At 50.8% G+C, this 21,774-nt stretch overlaps 1 protein-coding gene, 1 long non-coding RNA gene and 1 pseudogene across 2 annotated transcripts; 2 read left to right on the top strand and 1 right to left on the bottom strand.

Moving 5' to 3' along the window:
- Window positions 1-3,678: 3,678 nt before the first annotated feature.
- LOC123122046 (SKP1-like protein 18) lies at window positions 3,679-4,945 on the top strand. Its single transcript, XM_044542180.1, has one exon. The coding sequence runs from the start codon at window positions 4,123-4,125 to the stop codon at window positions 4,519-4,521; it is 399 nt and encodes a 132-aa protein (XP_044398115.1). The 5' UTR covers window positions 3,679-4,122; the 3' UTR covers window positions 4,522-4,945.
- Window positions 4,946-5,174: 229 nt separating this feature from the next.
- Window positions 5,175-6,770, top strand: LOC123122045 (uncharacterized; annotated as a pseudogene).
- LOC123122047 (uncharacterized) lies at window positions 6,592-8,135 on the bottom strand. The gene is made up of 2 exons (XR_006460029.1): window positions 7,562-8,135; window positions 6,592-7,202 (listed from the first exon to the last, which is right to left on the bottom strand). It is a non-coding gene; the product is annotated as an uncharacterized lncRNA (long non-coding RNA).
- Between the last annotated feature and the right edge of the window lie 13,639 nt (window positions 8,136-21,774).

Here is a 21,774-nt window from a genome sequence, read left to right as displayed (position 1 = left end):
GGTGGGGGCGACGCGCGTCGAGGGCTGGCGGGGAGGGTTGGGGGCGGGCCAGCGGGAGGTGTGACGGGAGCCGAGGATGGCGCAGATCCCGGGGAGGATACCGGATATGACCGGTACGAGGTACGCGGCTCGGGGTGGATAGGGGCGCCGGGATTTTCTGTGGCAACAGAAAGGGGTGCAGATTGTGCGGAGGCGGCTGGAAGGTAGGGAAAACAGGTCTCATCAAATGTAACATGACGGCTAATGATGACTTTGCGGGTGTCTAAGTCTAGGCAGCGGTAGCCTTTGTGTTCCAATGGGTAGCCAAGGAAGACACACCGGGTAGAGCGAGGGGCGAGCTTATGTGGGCTGGTGGCGATGGTGTTGGGAAAACAGAGGCAGCCGAAGACACGCATGTGATCGTATGTTGGGTGGTGTCCAAGGAGGAGAAAGTGCGGTGTGGAGTAGTTGATGGCCGAAGATGGACGCCGGTTGAGGATGTAGGTAGCGGTGTGGAGAGCTTCGACCCAGAACGGAGGTGGGAGGTGCGCGTGAATGAGAAGCAGACGGAGGATATCATTGGTGGTTCGGATGAGTCTCTCCGCTTTCCCGTTTTGTGGCGAGGTGTGAGGGCACGAAAGGCGGAAGGAGGAGCCGTGGCTTGAGAAGAGAGCGCGCAAGGAGGAGGTGAGAAATTTGCCGCCGTTGTCGCACTGCATGCATTGGATGACTACATGGAACTGCGTAAGAACATAGGTGAAGAAGCGATGAACCGTGTCAGCAGTATCGGATTTGTTACGTAGAGGAAACGTCCAGGAGTAGTGAGAGTAGTCGTCAAGTATCACAAGGTAATATTGAAAACCAGAAAAACTAGGAATAGGTGAAGTCCACAAATCACAGTGTACTAACTGAAAGGGCGCACTGGTTTTTGATACAGAATGGGAAAATGGCAGCCGGGGCTGCTTGCCTAGTTTACATGATGCGCATACAACAGTAGTAGGCAAGTCATTATTACAGTTTGGAAGGAAATCGCTAGCTAAGGCAGACACGGTTTTATTGCTGGCGTGGCCTAAACGGAGATGCCATAGGCCATTGCTGACGACGGAAAGAGCTGCTTGGACGCCGGAGTTGGAGAAGAAGGGATAAAGATCCCCGTGGCTATTGGACCTCATGATGATGTTCCCCGTTGCTAGGTCCTTCACGAAAAAACTGAAGGGATCAAATTCTATAGAACAGAAATTATCTTGAGTAAAACGACGAACGGAAATTAAGTTGCGAATAATAGCAAGGGAGATGAGCATGTCCTTAAGAGAGAAATTTGAGAGAGAGGTGGAGCCGACAGCATGAACAGGGAGGCTAGAACCATCGCCGACGAGAATGCCAGAGGAATGACGCATAGACGGGAAATGATAAGAGGTGAGAGTGCTCGCCGTACCTGCGACGTGCGACGTGGCGCCCGTGTCGAGGATCCAGTCCGTAGCGCCGCCGGCCTGCTGCTGGTGGACGGAGAGGTTCTGGAGCGCCGCGTAGAGCTGGTTGTACTGCTCCCAGGTCGGGCCATCGGACGGAGAGGCGGCGGCCACGGGGTAGGCCTGATGTGGTGGCGGAGGACGCGGGCCTAGGACCCCCGCAGCGTTTGGCGCGGCCCAGGGGGCCCGAGGCGGAGGCAGCCCGGGGATGAGTGCGCCGTATGGTGCGAAGTAGCCTGTCGGGGGCGGCGCGACGGAGCCTGGAGATGGAGCGCCACGCCCGGACGAAGACCCACCAGCAGTAGGCGGGGCACCGCGGCCGCGGCCACGGCCGCGCCCACGGCCACGCGCGGGCCTGTCCTGTTCAGTGGAGCCGCGATCACCAGCGGGCGCGGCGACAGGGCCTATGCCCCGGTCGACGGAGCCGCGGTCGGAGGAGGAACCGGCCCCCTGGCCGATGGTGAGGGCGGTGGCGGTGACTTCTGGACGGCCGTCGAGGCGAGCGCGCTCGTTGGAGGAGATCTCCTCCATGAGCAGGCGAGAGCGCGCCTGCACAAAAGTGGGAAACGGCGACTGCATGGGGAGAAGAGTCGCCATGACGTGGAAGCGCCTGTTGAGGCCGCGGATGAGCTGCAGGGTGAGCGACTGGTCGGTGACGCGTTCGCCCACGTCCTCGAGCGCGTCGGCGAGGGATTTGAGGCGCCGACTGTATTCGGCGATGGAGAGATCCCCCTGAACGAAGTTCCGGAACTCGGCGCCGAGGACGACGGCACGCCCCGGCTGGTTGTCCATGAAGAGGATGTGGAGCTGCGTCCAGATGTCGTAGGCGGTGATGTCGGGGGACGCCACGGCGTCCATGAGGTCCTCGGCGACGACGCCGTGCAGCCACAAGACCATGGACAGATCGTCGTTGCGCCACACGGCGCTCTGGCCGAGCAGCTCGGTGGCGATGTCGAGGTGGAGCTGAACCTCGTACTTGCATGCAATGATGTAGAAAAGTTGACGCCAACGGGAGTAGTTACCAGACTCGAGTTGGAGCTTGGTTGTGAAGTAGTGTGCGATCGACGGAGGAAGGCCGGTGGACGAGGAGGGGCCGGCGTCGGAGGTGACAGGCCCTGGGTGAGGAACGAGGGCCCTGCCCTGGCCGCCCAGTGCGAGGCGCGGGACAGGGACGCTCCCGGCAGTACGGAGAACGCCTACGGCAGAGGAGGACGGCACCGCAGCGCCTTCAGGAACAGGCGCCTTGCCCAGATCGCCGAGGTGGGCACGGCGGGTTGGAGGCGGGGCCGTGGCGACCGCGGCGGCGGGCGCGGCCTGGGAGGAGGCGGCCGCGGCAGGTGCCGCGGCGGGGATGGGGACGGCGGCGATCGGAGCGGAGGCCGGCGCGTCGAAGTCCGCCGAGCGAGTGCGGCGGAGGAGGCGATGCATGGCGGAAGCTGGAAGGGATTGGAGGACCGGAGGTGCTCGCGTCTGATACCAAGTTGAGTTATGTTATTCTCACACACTGCTTGTATTCATTGCTTCAGAGCTACATATAGACAGATTACAATGAGAGAGAGCAGTGGATCGTGGTTACAACGGCAAGAGCCGATAGTGCCTAAACTCTAGGGATAACTACGCACGTAATGTAGGTGGCCGTTGGACAGCCTGAGGAATCGGTCTTGCCAGTCACCCACGCGAGACGTGAGGAAGTGGCGTATTCCAACACCCCCTCCCCCTCCCCTTTGATTTATCAAAAAAAAAGTATTATGTATTCTGTTATCAGCATTACATGACGTACCTCTGGAAGGTCCTTCTTTATTCTTTTGCCAGTCTGAGAAGCATCGTCTTGGTGGCTGGGTGAGGCCTCCCTGCTAGCTGATGAACCAGTTGATACATCTGCAACACCAATTGTGCCATGAGACGCCAACGAAGGAAACAGCAAGAACGAGTACATCAATGCAGATCTAGTTATGAGCATCGTGCAGCTTTTGTGCGCATTACAAAAATAAACATGTTTCAGTTTTAAGAAGAAAAGGATTTTAATCGGCCGTAGCTATTCTTGCAAAGCATTGCAGTCTTGGCAATCCAATCTTGTACGATCGAATAGAACATGACAGTAGAGCACATGATTCAGTGAGATGGGCATCTTTGCCCTGCCCCTGCCAATTTATTTATTTCTTGTATACGAAACTAAAGCAGAGAGGGACACGGCGAACAGAGAGGCGGAGGGGCGGTGGCTTACGGCGGCCTTGGATTTGCCGGTGACGAGGATCCTGCTCCAGGGACGCCATGACACAGTTGGGCGCTAGTAGACCCACGAACGATGCTTCGACGCGGGAAATCCCTCTCTTTTCTGCTCTGCCTCGGCCTCTCCGTTCGATTCTCGATCGATCCCGAGCTCTGTGTGGACTCTCGACCTCAGTTTCGGTTGGAATCTAACTCCGGAAGAAGATAGCGTCCGACGCCGCCGGGAGATCTATTTCCGCCGGGAGATAGTAGTAGGAGTAATTTTTTTTTTAAAAAAAAAAATACAACCTCAGGTTTTAAAACGACCCGGATCAGCGAGTTCAGGGTTTCCTCCTCCTCCATCCCCGCTGCGACCTCCTCCTCCACCCCCGCTGCGACCAGCAAGGCCGGCCGCCGGCGCCGCCTCCCGCCGCCCCGCCTCGACCTCCTCAACCAATTCTGCACCATGGTGGCGGAGGGGGAGGAAAAGGAGAAGATGGTGATGTTGCGGAGCGAGGACGGCGTGGACTTCCTGCTGTCAGAGGCAGAGGCCGAGGCCCATTGCGGCAGGAAAATCAAAATAATGATGAAGTACGACTCCGAGGACCACATCATCCCTTCCGACGACGGCGGCGGCGAAATCAACTACTGCCTCATCCGCCTCCCCGTCCGAGGCGACACACTCTCCAAGGTGATAGACTACTCCAAGATGCACGCCTCCGGATCCCACGACTTGACCCACTGGGATGCGGAGTTCATCGCTGGTTTCAACCACGAGGCCCTCTTCCATCTCATCCTGGTGAGTACGTACATACATACTTTCCCAAAAAAAAGATCTAAGAAAAGTTATACCTCAATCAATTGATAGAACCGGCTTGGGTATAATTTGTCTAAATTAAATCCATGGTTTAATAATGAACTGTGTTGTTTAACCATAATAACAAATCAATTCCTATCAAATTTCCTAGAACGAAATTCCTATAGGATACAACATGCATACATACATACATACATACATACGCAGTGTACACATTATATATGAACAAACAAATTCATTAACTTAGGTATGCCTCAATTTTCTATTATTAGTTGATATTATATCAATTGAATATCTTTTCTGTTTTACGAGATTTTTGCTAAAGTTGGATTTACACCTAATTCACATTGAGCTTATTCGTGAGAATTCTAAACTTTTAACTCGAGAATAGTAGAGAGGAACGTATGTCACCACAAACAAAAATTAAAAGTGTTGGATTTCAATCTGGTGTTAAAGATTTCGATTTGCTACACCCTCCCCGGTATGAAACCAAGAGTATGTAAGATTTTGGTCCAAGGCATCGTCGGTTCCTGGCTCGACCACTGGTGTTGTCTATGATATGAGTCACGCCCATATAGCAACAAACGGTTTTGCTCATTCGCATGAGAATTATCTTAGAGCTCAATCAACTCCTTGGCAAAAAAAATGCCATATCTCTTTCATTTCTTTAAGCTTTGCATTACTACTTGCAGGCTTCGGAATAACTTCAAATAAGAGGACTGATTGACCTAGCCTGCCAGACTACTGCTAGTAAGATAAAGGGGAAATCTCCGTGTGAAATTTGTAATATCTTTAACATCAAGAGTGTCTTTGCTCCGGAGCTAGATGAAGAAACAATAGCAAAGAGATTGCAAGATTCCACAACATGTTCGAGCGACAAGGTATGTTCCTCGATCGATCCACTCTTTTGACGCAATGCAATTTTACCACTATAGAGTCATTTATCTTCCGACTTGTTTCATTGTGACATCAATAACAAAATCCTATGGTCATCTTCTACACTTATTCCATTGTTGCTCTGGCGGATTACCCTCGTGTTGTGGACAAGCAGGAGGAGTTGCCATGCAGTGAGACCCCATGTTCAATGCAAGAGCTCGAATTGGAGGAAAAAGCTTTGCATGCTCTTGACATAGTTCGATGCCAAGAGTTTACGGGATACGACCCTAAGGTCAACGCTTACACCCGTACCCGATTCGACATATTCAACCTAGCCTTCTTTGACCTTGACAAAGAGTGTGAGTATTTTCATTATTGTTTCATTCGTTAATCCTGTTTAGGTACCCCATTTGATGTGCATACATGTTGGTTTTGATTTGTGATTGTGGCCTGTATCCACAGCTGATTTTTGTCGTGGTCCGCGGCTTAACATGATACCTTCACCAATACGTGACTCGATCGTAGGATCATGTGTAAATGTCATTACCTTGAAGGTAAAGGAATCGGAAGTTGGCTTCCCGATAAAAGTTTTTGGTACCGTTGTAGCAAGAGACCAGGTCGACTATAGATGTGTTTATCTCTTCAGGCGTGAAAGGGGTGATCCCCAACTCATCACCTCGGCGGTATGTATTTGTTTGTGCCTCCAATCTTTTCCTATGCATTTGTATGGCTCCAAAACACATTGAAAGATTATTTTGGTTGAATTTTCTTTTTGCAGGACGGCAAGTTAACTTTGATGGATCCATGCCGAGGGCTTGTCCCAGAGGACAGAATATATTTTGAGATGGATTTAAAGATAGTACGTGATGGAGGTGAGGTTGAAGATTTCAGCAAAGGTGTGATCGTTTTCAACAGGGCCCGCCTCCCTAATGATAAGCAGACCATGGGTGTGAGTCTAAATAGCTATCTGAGTAGGGTGGAAGTGAGATGTGCTTATGTTGTATATCCCATTGAAGCTACCATTGAAGTCAATATCTTGAAGGGACCGTGTAGTGTCTCAAGAGTTATCGCCGCTACTACCAAGAATTATGAGTATAGTATGGATCTTTACAACGGTGGTGAAGCAGCAGCAGAGGTTGAGGCAAGGACTGTTCCCTTGAGTCGTCGTGTTGTAGCTGTCCCACTTGGTAGAAAGTTGGTGATGTTTATAAAAATGTCACCGCAACTTTAGGACGATCCACGGAGATGATGCATTATAGATTAGGCTCCGCACTTGTGGAGGTGAAACTTGTCTGGACAGCTGTTCCGAGACGCGAGAGACAAGATATGATCAAGGATGTGGGAGACGAGAGCCTTTTGATGTGATGCGGCGGAGCGTCTGTTTGATGGATGGGAATCAACACCTGGAAAAGTATTCTGCATTTCATCTACTCTGTATCTTTATTGGGCAGTGCTAGGCGCCGGTCCGCCGGCCCAAAAATTTGGGCCGGTCGCACCTTTCCCGTTCGATACGTGCCACCAGCACCGTTTGATCTGCTCTTCCTATTTGCTTCGTCCTACTCCCCCGACTCAAAAAATCAACGCAGTGCCTCCTCTTCCTCTGCTCGGGCCAGTCCCATCTCGGTGTGCGCCGTCCGCCTCGCCGGTGCAGCGGCTTCGACTCCATCGCACCCCCGGTTGCCGCACTGCCATCTAGCGACCCCTCGCCGCGCTGCCGTCGAGAATGATGCACCGCCGTCAGTGGTCACCATGGTTGCAACTCTGGCACCGCCAGTTCCAACCGCGGTCACCAGGGTTGCATCACCAGCGTCGCCGTGGTTGACGACTTGCACTGTCGTGTCCAGAAAAAAAATCTGAAAGCAACAAAATCTTCACTTGTCGGTTGAAGCAAAAAATTATCAGGTTCCAGCAAAATTAAACACCAGTTCCAGCAAAATTACTCAGCACGAAGAACTCCCAGTTGTTAATTGTAGCAAAAATTCAGGTACTTCCAGCAAAAATATATAGTGGTTCCAGCAAAAGAAAACCTCAGCGGCGAGGGCGCGTCCATTTACAGCAAAACAACTCAGCAGGAAAGAACTCCCAATGGTCGATTGTAGCAAAAAAATCAGGTAGTTCCAGCAAAAAAATACATTAGTTCCAGCAAAAAAAAGGCTCGGCGGCAATGGCGCGTCCGGTTCCAGCACATCGCGTGGTCGATTGTAGCAATTACCGATGCCGGTTCCAGCAAAATGGCTGGCTGGTTGCAGCAGAGTCTATCGTCGGGTTCCAGCACAAATCGCCGCCCGGCAGTTCCAGCATGGGCGCCTGCCGGCTTGCAACTTCTCCGCTCGTCCGTTCCAGCACGGCTGGTTGGTGATCCCAGCACGGCCGCACGGCGAAGCTACGAGCGATGGGACGCTCCTCCCGATTGTACGACGATGGAGCGCAAAGATGCTGCTACAGAGCCTCTTCGTCGTCGACGACCGCGGCTCCGGAAGCAGCCGGATGGCCGGCTCGTCAGCTCATCCATAGGCGACTGTGGTGCCCGCTGGATGCGCTCGATGGTGGAGCTCGCAGGAAGCCAGGAAGGCGCGGTCCTCGGTGGCTTCACCGGCGTCGGTGTGAGGAGAGCAAATAGCGGCGGCGGCTATGTGCCCGCGCTGGGAAGAAGGGATTAGAGGAGAAGACTTGTGTGGCTACGGGAAGATAGAATGAAGGGATGGGAGGATAAGGCTGTTGCTTCAGCGGTCATGGGACCCACCAATCAAACGTCACCGCGGGACATAGAGCGGTTGTGCGTGGTCTGTTGTGGCCATAGGATCGCGTTCGATCCAATGGTTCCGCACAGACCGGCGCAAGCCGAAGCCGGTCAGCCGGCTGGCAACGTTTACCATCTTTATTTTCTAGCAGACGGCTTTAGATTCCATGTACTCGTATCTTTATATTTTGTAATTAAGTTGTTTGATTTACTACTCTGTTATGTCCTGTCAAAGAGTGTCTTTTTTGATGGATGGAAATCAACATCTGGAATTATTATTATCACTAGGAATAACCTAAATTCGGATAGTAGCACAAAGCTAAGTAAAAAAAAAAACCAACGTTGCTTAACTGAGACAAAAATACGGTGACTTCAATAGTCAACGTTGTGTTTTTCAGCCAAGGTCAAAAACTGTATCCAAAACAGTTGCATAGGATGCATACAGGCAAAATGTACAACTAAAATATTTAAGAGCTGAACCAAAATATTTAAGCTGGAACGCTGTATCCAAATTGTATCAACGTAACTCTGTAGTGCAAACAGAACGTTTTGGAGCCAGCCATTCTACTACATCATTATGTATTCGTAGAATAAATAGTAAAGAAGTTCCTGCTTATATAAAATGCACCATGGAAGAATGAACAGAAAGAAAGCGTGCTCTGCTTTTATGGAACATATTCTGAAAATCAAAAAGCGGAAACCAACATTAGTAAGTACAAATGGATCAGAAATTTGAGAGCATAGATAACTATATATATGAAAACATACATGAGAATCAAGTATTTCGGGCCTACTGCCTCCTTCAACAACAGGAAGTGCTTGTCTAAAATATAGGCAAAAAAGATGATTGGCATTCAGTGGTTCACATAGGAAAACTGAAACGGTATTTTCACAATTATTTGCCAGATAATTATGACATCCATAGTACACCACCTTTGCTAAAACAAAGTTTAAGTTGTGTGTTTGCAAACCAAAAAACTTTGAAATGCCGTCATAAGAAAATTAAAGCTCTATATAAATCCCATCACTTGTGTACCACACACAAAAGCATAGCAGCAAATGATACATCTAAATAAAAGAGGACGGCAGATATTGGATGATTAATCATAACCAAAGCACGACTAAGCACCAAAAAAATTAAACCCACCTGCAAACTTTGATGCCAACAATAATAATTAAGAGTCAGTAAAACATGACCCATCATGGTGGATGATAAGTACACGACATGTGGACACTGCATTAGCAAGAGGGGGTATTTGAGGTACCATACAAACTAAAAGACAAAAAAGAGTTGTGCACCCATGATCAGGCTTTATAGCAGGAGATCCTGGAGCAACTCCGATGTCAAGCTGTATACCCACACACAAAAAAAAGAGAATCATAGCCATTCTGAGATGCTTAATAGAAGAGAAAACTAAGGGATATATTCCAGAGCAATAGATATGGACATACATAGCAAAGTGTAACAATGGTGGAAGAGGCAAAACTGAGCTGGGGATGAAAGAGTGAGGAGAGAGCTGGTGCGCTGCCGTCAGCCGAAAACGTTTCAGTGACGGTCAAAGCCCTTTGACCAGACAAAAACGACACGAAAGGGTATTTTCATAATGGCATATGATGGAAGAGTGGTATAGTTCAGCACTGTTTTTTTAGGGGTAAAGATGAGGTCGGGCGGAAATTAGGGGGGAAAATAAAAATGTTCCAATATGTTATCTTAATATATGTTATTGTCATGCAAGCTAGTTCCAGCGAGGTGCTACCTATTATCCTTGTTATGTGTTATGATGAAAATATTTGTTGTTCTCATAAATTGTTTGGTCTAAAATTACAAGCTAGGTGCTGCCTTTTTTTTATAGAAATATGTAATCTTAATAATATGTTAATTTGAACAGAAGTGGTTCAGCATGGTCATTTGCCATTGAGGGCAAAATCGTCATTTTGCTTACTTTGGCAGAAGTGGTTCACACCGACTTAACGGTTGATGGCAAATTGGCAAAGAAACGAGCTTGTAAGCAGTACAAGAGCAACATTGGTTTGTTCGATGGCAAATGAGCAATAGCCGAGCTTATCATTGGTAAATAAGCAATCATCTCAATGTACGAGCGTGGCATTGGAGCGGACGAGCGCGCCTGGTCACTTTATCTGTACGGCGAGGACATGTTTGGAGATTCGAGTGGCTTTAATGTCTGAGGGTGGTACGATGGATTAGGTGCTGGACTGGCGGTAATACGCTGTGGGGCCATTGGGGTAAACGGTGAGGCGGCAAAAGGCAACGTGACCCGGCGAAGACCTGGGCGGATGGCACATAACGTGGCCAAGAGATCGTGCCGGTCGTGGCCAAATGGAGATGAGCGGGCGGGGGTGTTTTCTCTGATCTCCAGAACTGTCGTCTTCCTTTCTGAAAGTGGCAATGTTTTCATGCAAACCGTGGAACAATTTGTGATGACACACTCGCCGAAAATGACAACGCCATCGAAAGAGGCGATTCTGGTACCGTGCAAGGTTCAGCCGTTGATGCTTTTCATGCGGATGTGTGCCATCTTTTGATTATAAACCAGCCAAACAGTTTCACAATTAAATACGTGAGAATACCAACTTTATGTGGGCTCCTTTGCATGCAGCTTTTGAATGTGTATGACGACATAGGGCCGTACCGTAGGGTTGCATGCATGGGTTGCTTATTCTCTCTTCTCTCCCAGACAAATGCATCCATTTATTTCATCTTTGCTAACTTAAATCGGTCAAATCTTTTGAACCAACATTCTGATTTGAAAAAAAAGAATTGAACTCATGTCGTAGGCCTGTAAAACAAGATTGATTTTGCATACATTTTAAATTCCATATTTTTGAAATAAAATGTTTCACTCTTTTGAAATAAACTATTACACATTTCCAAATAATCAATTTCACAAGTTGACATTTCAGTTTCATATTGTTTTCATTTTCAGAACCCAGATTTCACTTTTCGCAGGCTTATTTCATGAAAAATCATATCTATTCTAGTTCAACATTTTTTAAATAACGTATTTCACTCTTTTGAAATAAACGGTTACATATTTCCAAATAATAATTTTCACAAGTTGACATTTCATTTTCATATTGTTTTCATTTTCAGAACCCATATTTTCCTTTTCACCGGCCTGTTTCACAAAAATCACATCTATTTCAATTAAAAATTATTGGAATAACATATTTCATTCTTTTGAAATAAACCGTTACACACTTTGAAATAATCGGTTTAACTAGTTGAAATTTCAGTTTCACATTTTGATTAAATAGGTTTCCAGTGAAATAGCTTGGTTTCACAGGTTTCTAATGAAAATAGGATTGTATCACAGGTTTCTAATGAAAATAGGATTGTATCACATTTTTCTAGTGAAATATGTCGTCAAAATTTGAACGTATCTGAAATATATCCAAGATTGGTCTGGTTCTAAAGGTCTTGGCGCCCGGAGTTCAAATATATAAATTATTTTATAATGAACTTATACTTCTAAAAGATATGAGCAATTTAAATTGTCTAAGATAAAATAAAGTCTATTAATTTATTTGGGAGGGAGAGGGAGGAGAGATGCGTGAAAAGGCGTACATCACTCGCTGAGGTTGCTGGACTTCAAAAAGTGGTCAGCGTATGGCATAACTAGTGAGCTATTGATGAAATACTGAGCTAGGAGTATAAAATAGTGGCGTGAGCAATACTATGGGGAACAACATGCATGGATGCGTAATCTCCAAGAGACAGCCATGCACGGGATCTTTCTCGCCATCGTTCAGGTCAGGTCTTCGGCTTCATAGACACAACGAACCATGTCCGCGATTGTCTAAGCATACACCGTTAGCCTATCTACAGCCTGCACCCCGTCGCGCCGGATGCTCCTCCACGTGTGGGTTGTCATACAAAGCTCCAGCGGCTTCCATCGTGTCTGCGCCCTGTGTATGAATGAACAGTGGTGGCGCCATGTTACGCAGGAAGACAAGGTTATCCACAACATGCAAGACGACACCCGCGAGAATGATAATGTTGAGCACGTTGGCATGACAAGGCGACGCTGGATACCCGACAACAACGAGCTACGGCAAGAATGGGCTCGCCATCGCCATGCCCGTCTCCACCATGGCGGTGCTCGGCATCACCATGCCCAGCTTGGCCGCGGCCGACAGCGCCTCCGCCTCGCTGTGCACCTCTGTCGCTACTGCTGCTCGTGTCCAACCCTCGCAAGACTCCCAGCAGGCCAGCACCATGACGGCATGGCACATGCTTGTCCTTGTGCCCAACGTCAACATGGAAGCCATTGTTGTGCTCCAACTACAGTCTATTGGACCCGTGTATCATGTTCAGTGTGCACCTGGTGCTGTGCTCTTTCCGTACCCAGGATGGGTGGTCATGGCGCCCAATGTTTGATTCTACTTGAGATTCAGAAGCGGTGTAGCACGGCTCAAAGACGGAGGATCGTTCCTGAGCGATGGGTACACGGTGGGTGGTCAGGGCGCCCACCGTTTGGTTCCAACGGAACGACAATAGGATGGTGGGGCCAACCTTGTTTTATTGCAGCTCCTAATCCTAACCAGTACAGGACGCGTAACTGGCTAATACACCCTCCCGCTCCTATCCCGAAAGAAACGAGCGGACGGTGATACCGAGAGCATGCGAGGACGAGCACTCCTTTGAATTTTCGCTCAATGTACAGGCTTTCTTTTCGAGCATACCGAGCAGCCACTAGACTAGAGTCTAGCATACAACTTCCTTTTCGTACCGGAAATCGAGCCATTTTCTTTTTTTGGTACATCGAGCGTACAGCTTGATCGGCCCGTCGCGCGCCACTGATCAAGCACGCCACCTAAAGCATCTATAGCCGGATCACTCAAACCATCTCTCATATATTTGTGGACACGTCTGGTCAATGATCGGATTGGAGAGAGAAGGAAAAAAGTGACCCAACCAGATCCCTTATATCTTTCCTATATGTATGGATTGTCCGCAAACCCTCATGTCCATCTCAAATATGAGGAGGATATGAGGGCTCGCGGACGTGTCCGGGCACCCGGCCAATCCGCCACATAGGACGCGGCCCATCCCAAATCACTTTTTCTCTTTCTTTAGCCATTCTTTTCTTTCTTTCTCTTCATCTCCATTAATCACGTGCAAATGATCGGACATACGAGAAAGAAAATGAGGATTGTAGCTCCGCGGATGAATAAATAGGGGCTAAAAACGAACACTCCCGGTCACTGACCGGGAGCATCTCTAGCATACCCCTTAAAATCGCAAACTATAAAACTAGGATATGGGTCGGAAAAAATGCAATTTAAGGGTTTATTTTAGCTACGGCCGAACAGATACTGTAAAACTGGGATAAAGAGCTTCTTCCTCCAGTCCGGCCGCTGCCAACCCTTCCCCCAGCCGGCCACGCCCCGTCCCTGCCGGCCGCGCCCCATCACCACGCCGGCCGCGCCCAGCCTCATCGGCCACGCCCTGCTGAGGGAGTCCTGGACTAAGGGGTCCTCGGGCGTCCGGCCTGTTATCCATGGGCCGGACTGATGGGCTACAAAGACATGAAGGCCGAAGACTGCACCCATGTCCGGATTGGACTCTCCTTGGCGTGGAAGGCAAGCTTGGCGACCAATTATGAAGATTCCTTCTTATGTAACCGACTTCATGTAAACCCTAGATCCCCCCGGTGTCTATATAAACCGGAGGGGTTAGTCCGGAAAGGACATACTCATTACCATAGTCATAGGCTAGACTTCTAGGGTTTAGCCATTATGATCTCGTGGTAGATCAACTCTTGTAATACTCATATTCATCAAGATCAATCAAGCAGGAAGTAGGGTATTACCTCCATAGAGAGGGCCCGAACCTGGGTAAACATCGTGTCCCCCGTCTCCTGTTACCATCGATCCTAGACGCACAGTTCGGGACCCCCTACCCGAGATCCGCCGGTTTTGATACCGACATTGGTGCTTTCATTGGGAGTTCCACTGTGTCATCGACACAAGGTTCGATGGCCCCTTCAATCGTCAATGATGACGCTGTCCAAGGAGGAACCTTCCTCCCCGGGCAGATCTTCGTATTCGGCGGCTTCGTACTATGGGCCAACTCGCTTGGCCATCTGGAGCAGATCGACAGCTACGCCCCTGGCCATCAGGTCGGATTCGGAAGCTTGAACTACGTCGCGGATATCCGTGGAGACTTGATCTCTGAGGGATTTGAGCCCGCGGCGATCGCTCCCCCTCACGACGATGAACGTGACTTAAATCTGTCATCGGATCACACCCAGGAGATGGTTCCTGCGGCTGCAACGGCCTTAGAGCCGAAGCAGATCAGGCCATCCGAGGCCGCAGAGTCCGCGGCGTTGGAGCCGCACATGGACTCGACGCCCTGCAATATTCGCTTTAACGGAACTTCGGGCTGGTCTCCGGCTATAAGTTCCGGACTGTGTACGCCCGAGGACACCGAGCTAGATCGGTTATCGATCTTCGAGTTCAGCGCCGCTGACGTTTTCCAGCACTCGCCTTTGGGTGACGTGCTAAAATCTTTAAAGAATTTGTCCTTGGAGAATGACTCACAGCCGAACTATGTCCGGTTCGAGCTGGAGACGGATGATGAGGAATTTTGCTTCCCACCCGCCACCCACTTCACAGCCACCGTCGATGACTTAACCGACGTGCTTGACTATGGCTCCGAAGAAATCGACGGTATGGATGACGATGCCGACAAGGAGCAAGGCCAAGTCCCGCCATTCACTGGACGTTGGACGGCTACCTCTTCGTACGACGTGTACATGGTTGATACACCCAAAGGATCCGGCGACGACAAAGAAGAGCCAGATGCGAATAAAACCTCCGAGACGCAGTCCAAGCGCCGGCGGCCCAAACGCCGCTCTAAGCCCCTTCGCTCAAAGGACGACAGCACTGGCACCGGAGAAAATAGCACTCCGGACGACGCCGAAAACAATGAAGACCCTGTCGGGGCCACATCCGAACAGGAACATGACAGCAGGCAAGACAATCCTGATGAACAGGCCGTAGAAGATGACTCGGAGGATGATAGTTACCGTCCATCCTCCGAGGAGGAGGTAAGCCTCGGCAACGAAGACTTCATCGTGCCTGAGGATCCTCTGGAGCAGGAGCGCTTTAAGCTTCAGCTCATAGCCACTGCAAGGAGCCTGAAAAAGAAACAGCAGCAGCTTCAAGCTGAACAAGACCTGCTCGTCAACAGATGGACTGATGTCCTGACAGCCGAGGGATACGGCCTCAAGCGCCCAGCCAAGAGCTACCCGAAACGCAGACTGTTACCTCAATTCGATGAGGAGGCGCCGGAGCACATATCTCCCTCGCGTAACGCGGAACGACCACCACGTGGTCGAGACAGGGCGGCCGAACGGCCACCCCGCGGTCGGGATAAAACGACAACTCAGGCCGAATAGCACAATGCCCCACCACCCTGAAAAAATAGAGACGGAAGAGTTCGGGGTCACACGTACGACCTCCGGCAAATCCTCGACAGTAGAACAAGACATACAAGATCGATCTATGAATCGCGAGGGCATGCCTCGAGGCACGACGACGGCTACCTATTCGGACATGACAATCCTAACCACGCCCGGGCCGAATGTCGCACACGGACTCCATCAGAGCTACGCCGCGATGTGGCCCGATACAGAGGTGCCGCACACCCTCTCTGCTTCACAGATGAAGTACTGGATCACGAATTCCCCGAGGGGTTCAAGCCCGTCAATATCGAATCATACGACGGCACAACCGATCCAGCAGTGTGGATCGAAGATTTTATTCTCCACATCCACATGGCCCGAGGAGATGACCTCCACGCCATCAAATACTTCCCATTAAAGCTCAAAGGACCAGCTCGGCACTGGTTAAACAGCCTGCCTGAGAATTCCATCGGCAGCTGGGAGGACTTGGAAGAAGCTTTCCTTGATAACTTCCAAGGAACTTATGTCCGGCCACCAGATGCCGATGACCTAAGCCACATAGTTCAATAAACCTGGAGAATCAGCCAGAAAATTTTGGACTAGGTTCTTAACCAAAAAGAACCAGATCGTTGACTGTCCGGATGCCGAGGCCCTGGCAGCCTTCAAACACAGCATCCGTGACGAATGGCTAGCACGCCACCTCGGCCAAGAAAAGCCGAAGTCTATGGCAGCCCTTACGGCACTCATGACCCGCTTTTGCGTGGGTGAGGACAGCTGGCTGGCTCGTAGCAAAATTACAGCCAACGAGGCAGACCCCACTGAGGCCAAGAACAGCACCGGCAAGCTCCGGCGCAATAGACACAAACGCCGAAGCAATGGCGATAACACCGATGACACTACAGTTCACGCCGGATTCAGTGGCTCCAAGTCCGGCCAGCGAAAGAAGCCCTATAAAAGGAGCAGCGGAGGACCATCCAGCTTGGACCACATACTCGATCGTCCTTGCCAGATACATGGCACCACAGACAAACCGGCCAACCATACTAACAGAGATTGCCGGGTCTTTAAACAAGCCAGCAAGGCAAACGGTAGAAACAAGGAAGTGGAGTCACAGAGCGAGGACGATGACGAAGGGCCCCGGCAGCCAGACATCGTAGGACAAAAGAAATTCCCCCCTCAAGTCAAAACGGTGAACATGATATACGCTACACACATCCCCAAAAGGGAACGCAAGCGCGCACTCAGGGACGTCCATGCGTTAGAGCCAGTCGCCCCGAAATTCAATCCGTGGTCGTCATTTCCGATCACCTTTGACCGTCGAGATCATCCAACCAGCATCCGCCACGGTGGTTCAGCCGCACTGGTCCTGGACCCAATCATCGACGGATTTCACCTGACACGAGTCCTGATGGACGGCGGTAGCAGCCTCAACCTGCTCTATCAGGATACAATACGTAAAATGAGCATCGAACCCTCACGGGTCAAGCCCACAAAGACTACCTTTAAAGGAGTCATACCAGGCATAGAGGCCCGTTGTACGGGCTCAATAACGTTGGAGGTAGTATTTGGTTCCCCGGATAACTTCCGAAGCGAAGAACTAATCTTCGATATTGCCCCATTCCGCAGCGGCTATCACGCCTTGCTCGGATGAACCGCATTCGCTAGATTCAACGCGGTGCCACATTACGCTTATCTCAAACTCAAGATGCCCGGTCCACGTGGCACCATTACAATAAATGGAAATATGGAACGCTCCCTCCGTATAGAGGAGCACACTGCCGCCCTAGAAGTAGAAGTACAGAGCGGCCTTCTCAACCAGCATTCTAATCCAGACGCCGAGCCCCTGGACACCATTAAGAGGGTCCGGACCACACTGGAGCAGGACAGCTCGGCTCGTCAAGAGCCGAATTAACAAATTGACCTCCCAGCCCCGACGAGGCAACGGTACTAATACCACGCGTACGTAAACCACGCACTCAAAACCCTACGGGAATTGACGGAGGCATAACTCGTTCGCGATCCACTGTGCGGCTCGACCGACCCTGGGATCCACATGCTTTTACTTTTTCTTTTTTACGGGTTTTCTTCTCTTTTCGAGGTTTATACGGACAACCCGCTTGCAGAACACACCAAGGAGGCAAGGAGCTCTGGCCCACGAGGGAATCCCCAGGTGGTCTCTACTCAACGATTGCCATACCTGCTTTTCATACCCCGCAGGTAGCTCGCCCTTGGTAGCGGCATGTCAAATAGCCTTACTTGCTTATCGCACTACTTGTGCGAAGTACGCCTCGATGTACTAGTAGCATCACAATGGTGAATACACGGCAGCGTCAGCTTGTTATTTAAATTTCCTGTTCCCTCACCTTTGTATTTCTCACTCTTTGCACGCATGCACAATGGTACGAATTACCACGCCAGGGGCTCCATTATGCCCCGCATTACGGCAATAAAGTCCGAACACTTTTACAGTATAGTTCGGCACCCCGAACTTATAGCATTATATGCATCGACTCCGAATCATGTCTTTGGTCAATAGTTGGGTTGCCCGGCTCCTGTGCTTACTACCTTACGTTCCGTTGTATCAACTAGGGAAGTAAAGGGAGAACTACTACGATTGTGTCCCGGTTCTTCCGGACGAGCACCTCAGTAGATAAAGCTGAAAACTGACTGTCATGATGTGGCGAGAGCTGGTCAGCTGTTCGAGAGGTTCCAAATCGTTGGAGATTTTTTCCGCTTCTTGCAAAGAATCGGTTCTTCCGATTAGGCGTCTATAGCGCCCCCAGTTCGGTCTTCCGAATACCGGGGGCTTCGCCGACTTTCTCAATTGTCAAAATCCTATGGCTAAGTGAGGGCGGTAAAGGCCGCATAGTCTGATTGCCTTGTTCATCGCGCTAAACACCTCCTTTAAGGACCAGAATGTGGAGTAAAGAGTGTTTAGATTTATCCCGAACACCCCCGTACTATCTACATGGGGGCAGAAGCCGACGACTGGTCAACCCTCATATTTCATAAACGGCCGCACATGAGGTAAAAGTTTAAATAAACAAATATTATATTACATAACATCATCCTTCCATATCACAGGGCAAGTTAATACACAAGTTCTCATGGGAATATGATATCCTTCGAACATTGCTCCGCCACAAGGCGGGACCCCTCCAGGACACCATCAAAATAGTGCTCGGGTCGACGATGCTCCTTGCCCTCCGGCGGTCCCTCGGTCATCAGCTTCTTGGCATCCAGCTTTTCCCAATGCGTCTTGACGCGGGCAAAGGCCATACGCGCACCTTCAATACAGACCGACCGCTTCACGGCTTCGAGCCGCGGACAGGCACTCACAAGCCGTTGCACCAGTCCGAAGTAGCTGCTGGGTACAGGATCAGCGGGCCACAGCCGGACTGTCAAGTCCTTCATGGCTAGCTCCGCCAACCTGTGCAGCTCGACCAACTGCTTTAGCTGGTCGCTGAAGGGCACTGGATGCTCGGATCCCAGATATTGGGCCCAGAACAGCTTCTCTGTAGACATCCCCTCTTCGGCTCTATAATGCTCGGCCGCATCCGACACACTGTGTGGCAGATCTGTAAACGCCCCTGGAAAAGCCCACATTCAGGATAAGTACAAGGAACGTTTCTGCTATATACTTGCTCTGCATAGATGAAGAGCTTACCCGCCGTAATCTTCTCGGCCACCTGCAGTTCCTGGAGGGCGCTTTGGGCCTCGGCTCGTGCGTCCTGGGCGCTCTGTCGATCCTTTGCCAACTCGGACTCTCGCGCCTTACAATCGCGCTCCAAGGACTCAAATTTCTCTATTGCGCCTTGGAGCTGTTGTTGCGCCTCGCCAACCCGGGCCTCGTGCTTCTCGCGTGAAGCGCGTTCCTTGGCCGCTTTGTCCTCGGCCTCGCCTAACAACTTCTTAAGGGTTGCACCTCGGTCGTGGCCCCTAATAAAGTTTATGACACTTCAGTCCGGACGGACTATCTCATTTTTTCAAAATATACCCACAGGTTACTGCATACCTCGGCTATCCTCTAGCTGCTTCTTTACGAGGCCGAGCTCCTCCTCGGCCCGCTCTAGTTTCTGCTTTAGTCCGGAGACCTCCGCAGCATGAGCAGTGGCAGCCTACAGCGATACCTGCTTATTAACATGGACAACCCATGTTAGACTCCTGCGATATTCATTCTTGATCCTCTGTTTGGCTTTTCCTCCCGAACACCAAACAGAGCATCAGGGGCTACTGTCTATGCTGTGATATTTTTTTTACAATCACATTACTTACCTCAAAGCCTGTTAGAAGGCTAGTGCAGGCTTCGGTCAGTCCGCTTTTGGCGAACTGAACCTTCTCTATTACCGTGTCCATAAGGACACGATGCTCATCCACGATGGAGGCGCCTCGTAGCGCCTCCAGCAGATTATCCGGTGCCTCTGGATGGACAGAGGTCACCGGTGGAACAGGCACGTTACCTCCTTGGGGGGAATGCCGATCGCCGGACCCCGGAGCCGTATAAGTCTCCGGAGTAGTATCCGGCTGAGGCCCGAAGGGAACTCGGGCCCCGTCACCAGTCCCCGTGAGAGCTTTTTTCCCCGTGTGTCTGGCGGCCGAGGAGTCATCCTGGGACTTCACCCCGATGATCTCCGGAATCTCCCCCCGGCCTGGGAAGGTCTTTTTGGACACCACCTCGTCGTCGCCCTTGGGTGAGACGGAATGAGCAGGTGGCGGAGACATGCTAGCCATCTCCTTCGAGTCCAGCGAATCCTCTGTCGAGGATCGCGGGGATTCATCACGTGCCGGACTGCAGTGACAAGGTTTAAAATATGTCAATATTACAAACCAGGAAGGCCAGACGTTTGCAGATCCTGGCACTTACGAAGCGGCCCGAGGCTTGGTTCGGCGAGGTCGCTCCGGACTGCTATCAACATCCCACATGGAGCCATCCGCGAGGGAGCCTCTCCTCCTCTTGGGCGTCTCCGCCTCCAAACTCGTGGAGGCCTCCCTTTTCTTCCTTCCTCCCGCAGGGGGGAGTCGCATTCCTCCTCGTCGCCATCGTTGGCGGCTGATGGGTCTGTCTCGTCGTCAGACGAGATGACCAAGGTGCTCCTTCGGCGAAGGCCACTCCTGGTTCCCTTGGCCGTGGTTTTGACCTTCTTTTCCGGCACGTCATAAGGCGCCAGAAATAGCATGTCCGTAAGGAGAGGGGTTTCTTCGTCTTCGGGCTGCGGAGCCGGACAATTAATCTGTCCCGCTAGATCGACCCAGGCCTGAAAAAGAAATTGATAAGAAGGCTTAGTATCCTTCCTGGAAGTATGTCCTTAAAGACTATACGTTGACGGCTTACCGGATTGCCCTGACGCTTTAAGTTGAGCCCGCGGTCTTTGGTCGAGGGTGGCGGTGTCTCGCTAGCCTTAAAGAGCACTTTCCAGATATCTTCATGCGTCGTGCCGAAAAGCCTTAGCAGCGTCTGGTGCTTGGCCGAATCGAACTCCCACAAATAACATGCCCGACGCTGACATGGAAGGATCCGGCATATAAGCATGACCTGGATTACATCGACGAGCTTGATCTTCCAGGTTATCATATTCTGGAGGCACGTTTGGAGCCCCGTGATCTCTTCCAAAGATCCCCAGGTCAGACCCTTCTCTTGCCAGGAGGTAAGCCGCATCGGGATTCCGGATCGAAATTCGGGAGCCGCTGCCCAGTTGGTGTCACGCGGCTCGGTGATATAGAACCACTCCGATTGCCATCCCTTCACCGTCTCTACAAAGGAGCCTTCGAGCCAGGTGATATTGGGCATCTTGCCCACCATGGCACCTCCGCACTCGGCCTGTTGGCCGCGTACCACCGTTGGCTTTACATTAAAAGTCTTCAGCCATAGGCCAAAGTGAGGTGGGATGCAAAGAAAGGCTTCGCACACAACTATGAATGCGGAGATATTAAGGACGAAGTTGGGGGCGAGGTCATGGAAGTCCAGTCCATAGTAAAACATCAGTCCACGAACAAATGGGTGGAGAGGGAATCCTAACCCACGGACAAAATGCGCAAGGAACACCACCCTCTCTTGAGGTTCGGGGGTAGGCACGATCTGCCCCTCGGCAGGGAGTCGGTGAACGATTCCCTCGGCCAGGTATCCGGCCTCTCGGAGCTCCTTGATATCTTCCGGCTTCACGGAGGAAGTCATCCACTTGCCTCCCGCTCCAGATCCAGACATGGCTAAATACTTTTTGGAAATAGGGGAAGATGGGAGCTTTTGCGCTGTAGCTC

This window comes from Triticum aestivum, chromosome 5D (genome assembly GCF_018294505.1).
Source record: "Triticum aestivum cultivar Chinese Spring chromosome 5D, IWGSC CS RefSeq v2.1, whole genome shotgun sequence".
Classification (NCBI taxonomy): domain Eukaryota; kingdom Viridiplantae; phylum Streptophyta; class Magnoliopsida; order Poales; family Poaceae; genus Triticum; species Triticum aestivum.
This window is presented reverse-complemented; position numbering and strand designations above follow the sequence as displayed.

Bases quoted from the DNA above. Each gene is read 5' to 3' on its own strand.
- LOC123122046 (XM_044542180.1), top strand. From the start codon at position 4,123: ATGGTGGCGGAGGGGGAGGAAAAGGAGAAGATGGTGATGTTGCGGAGC.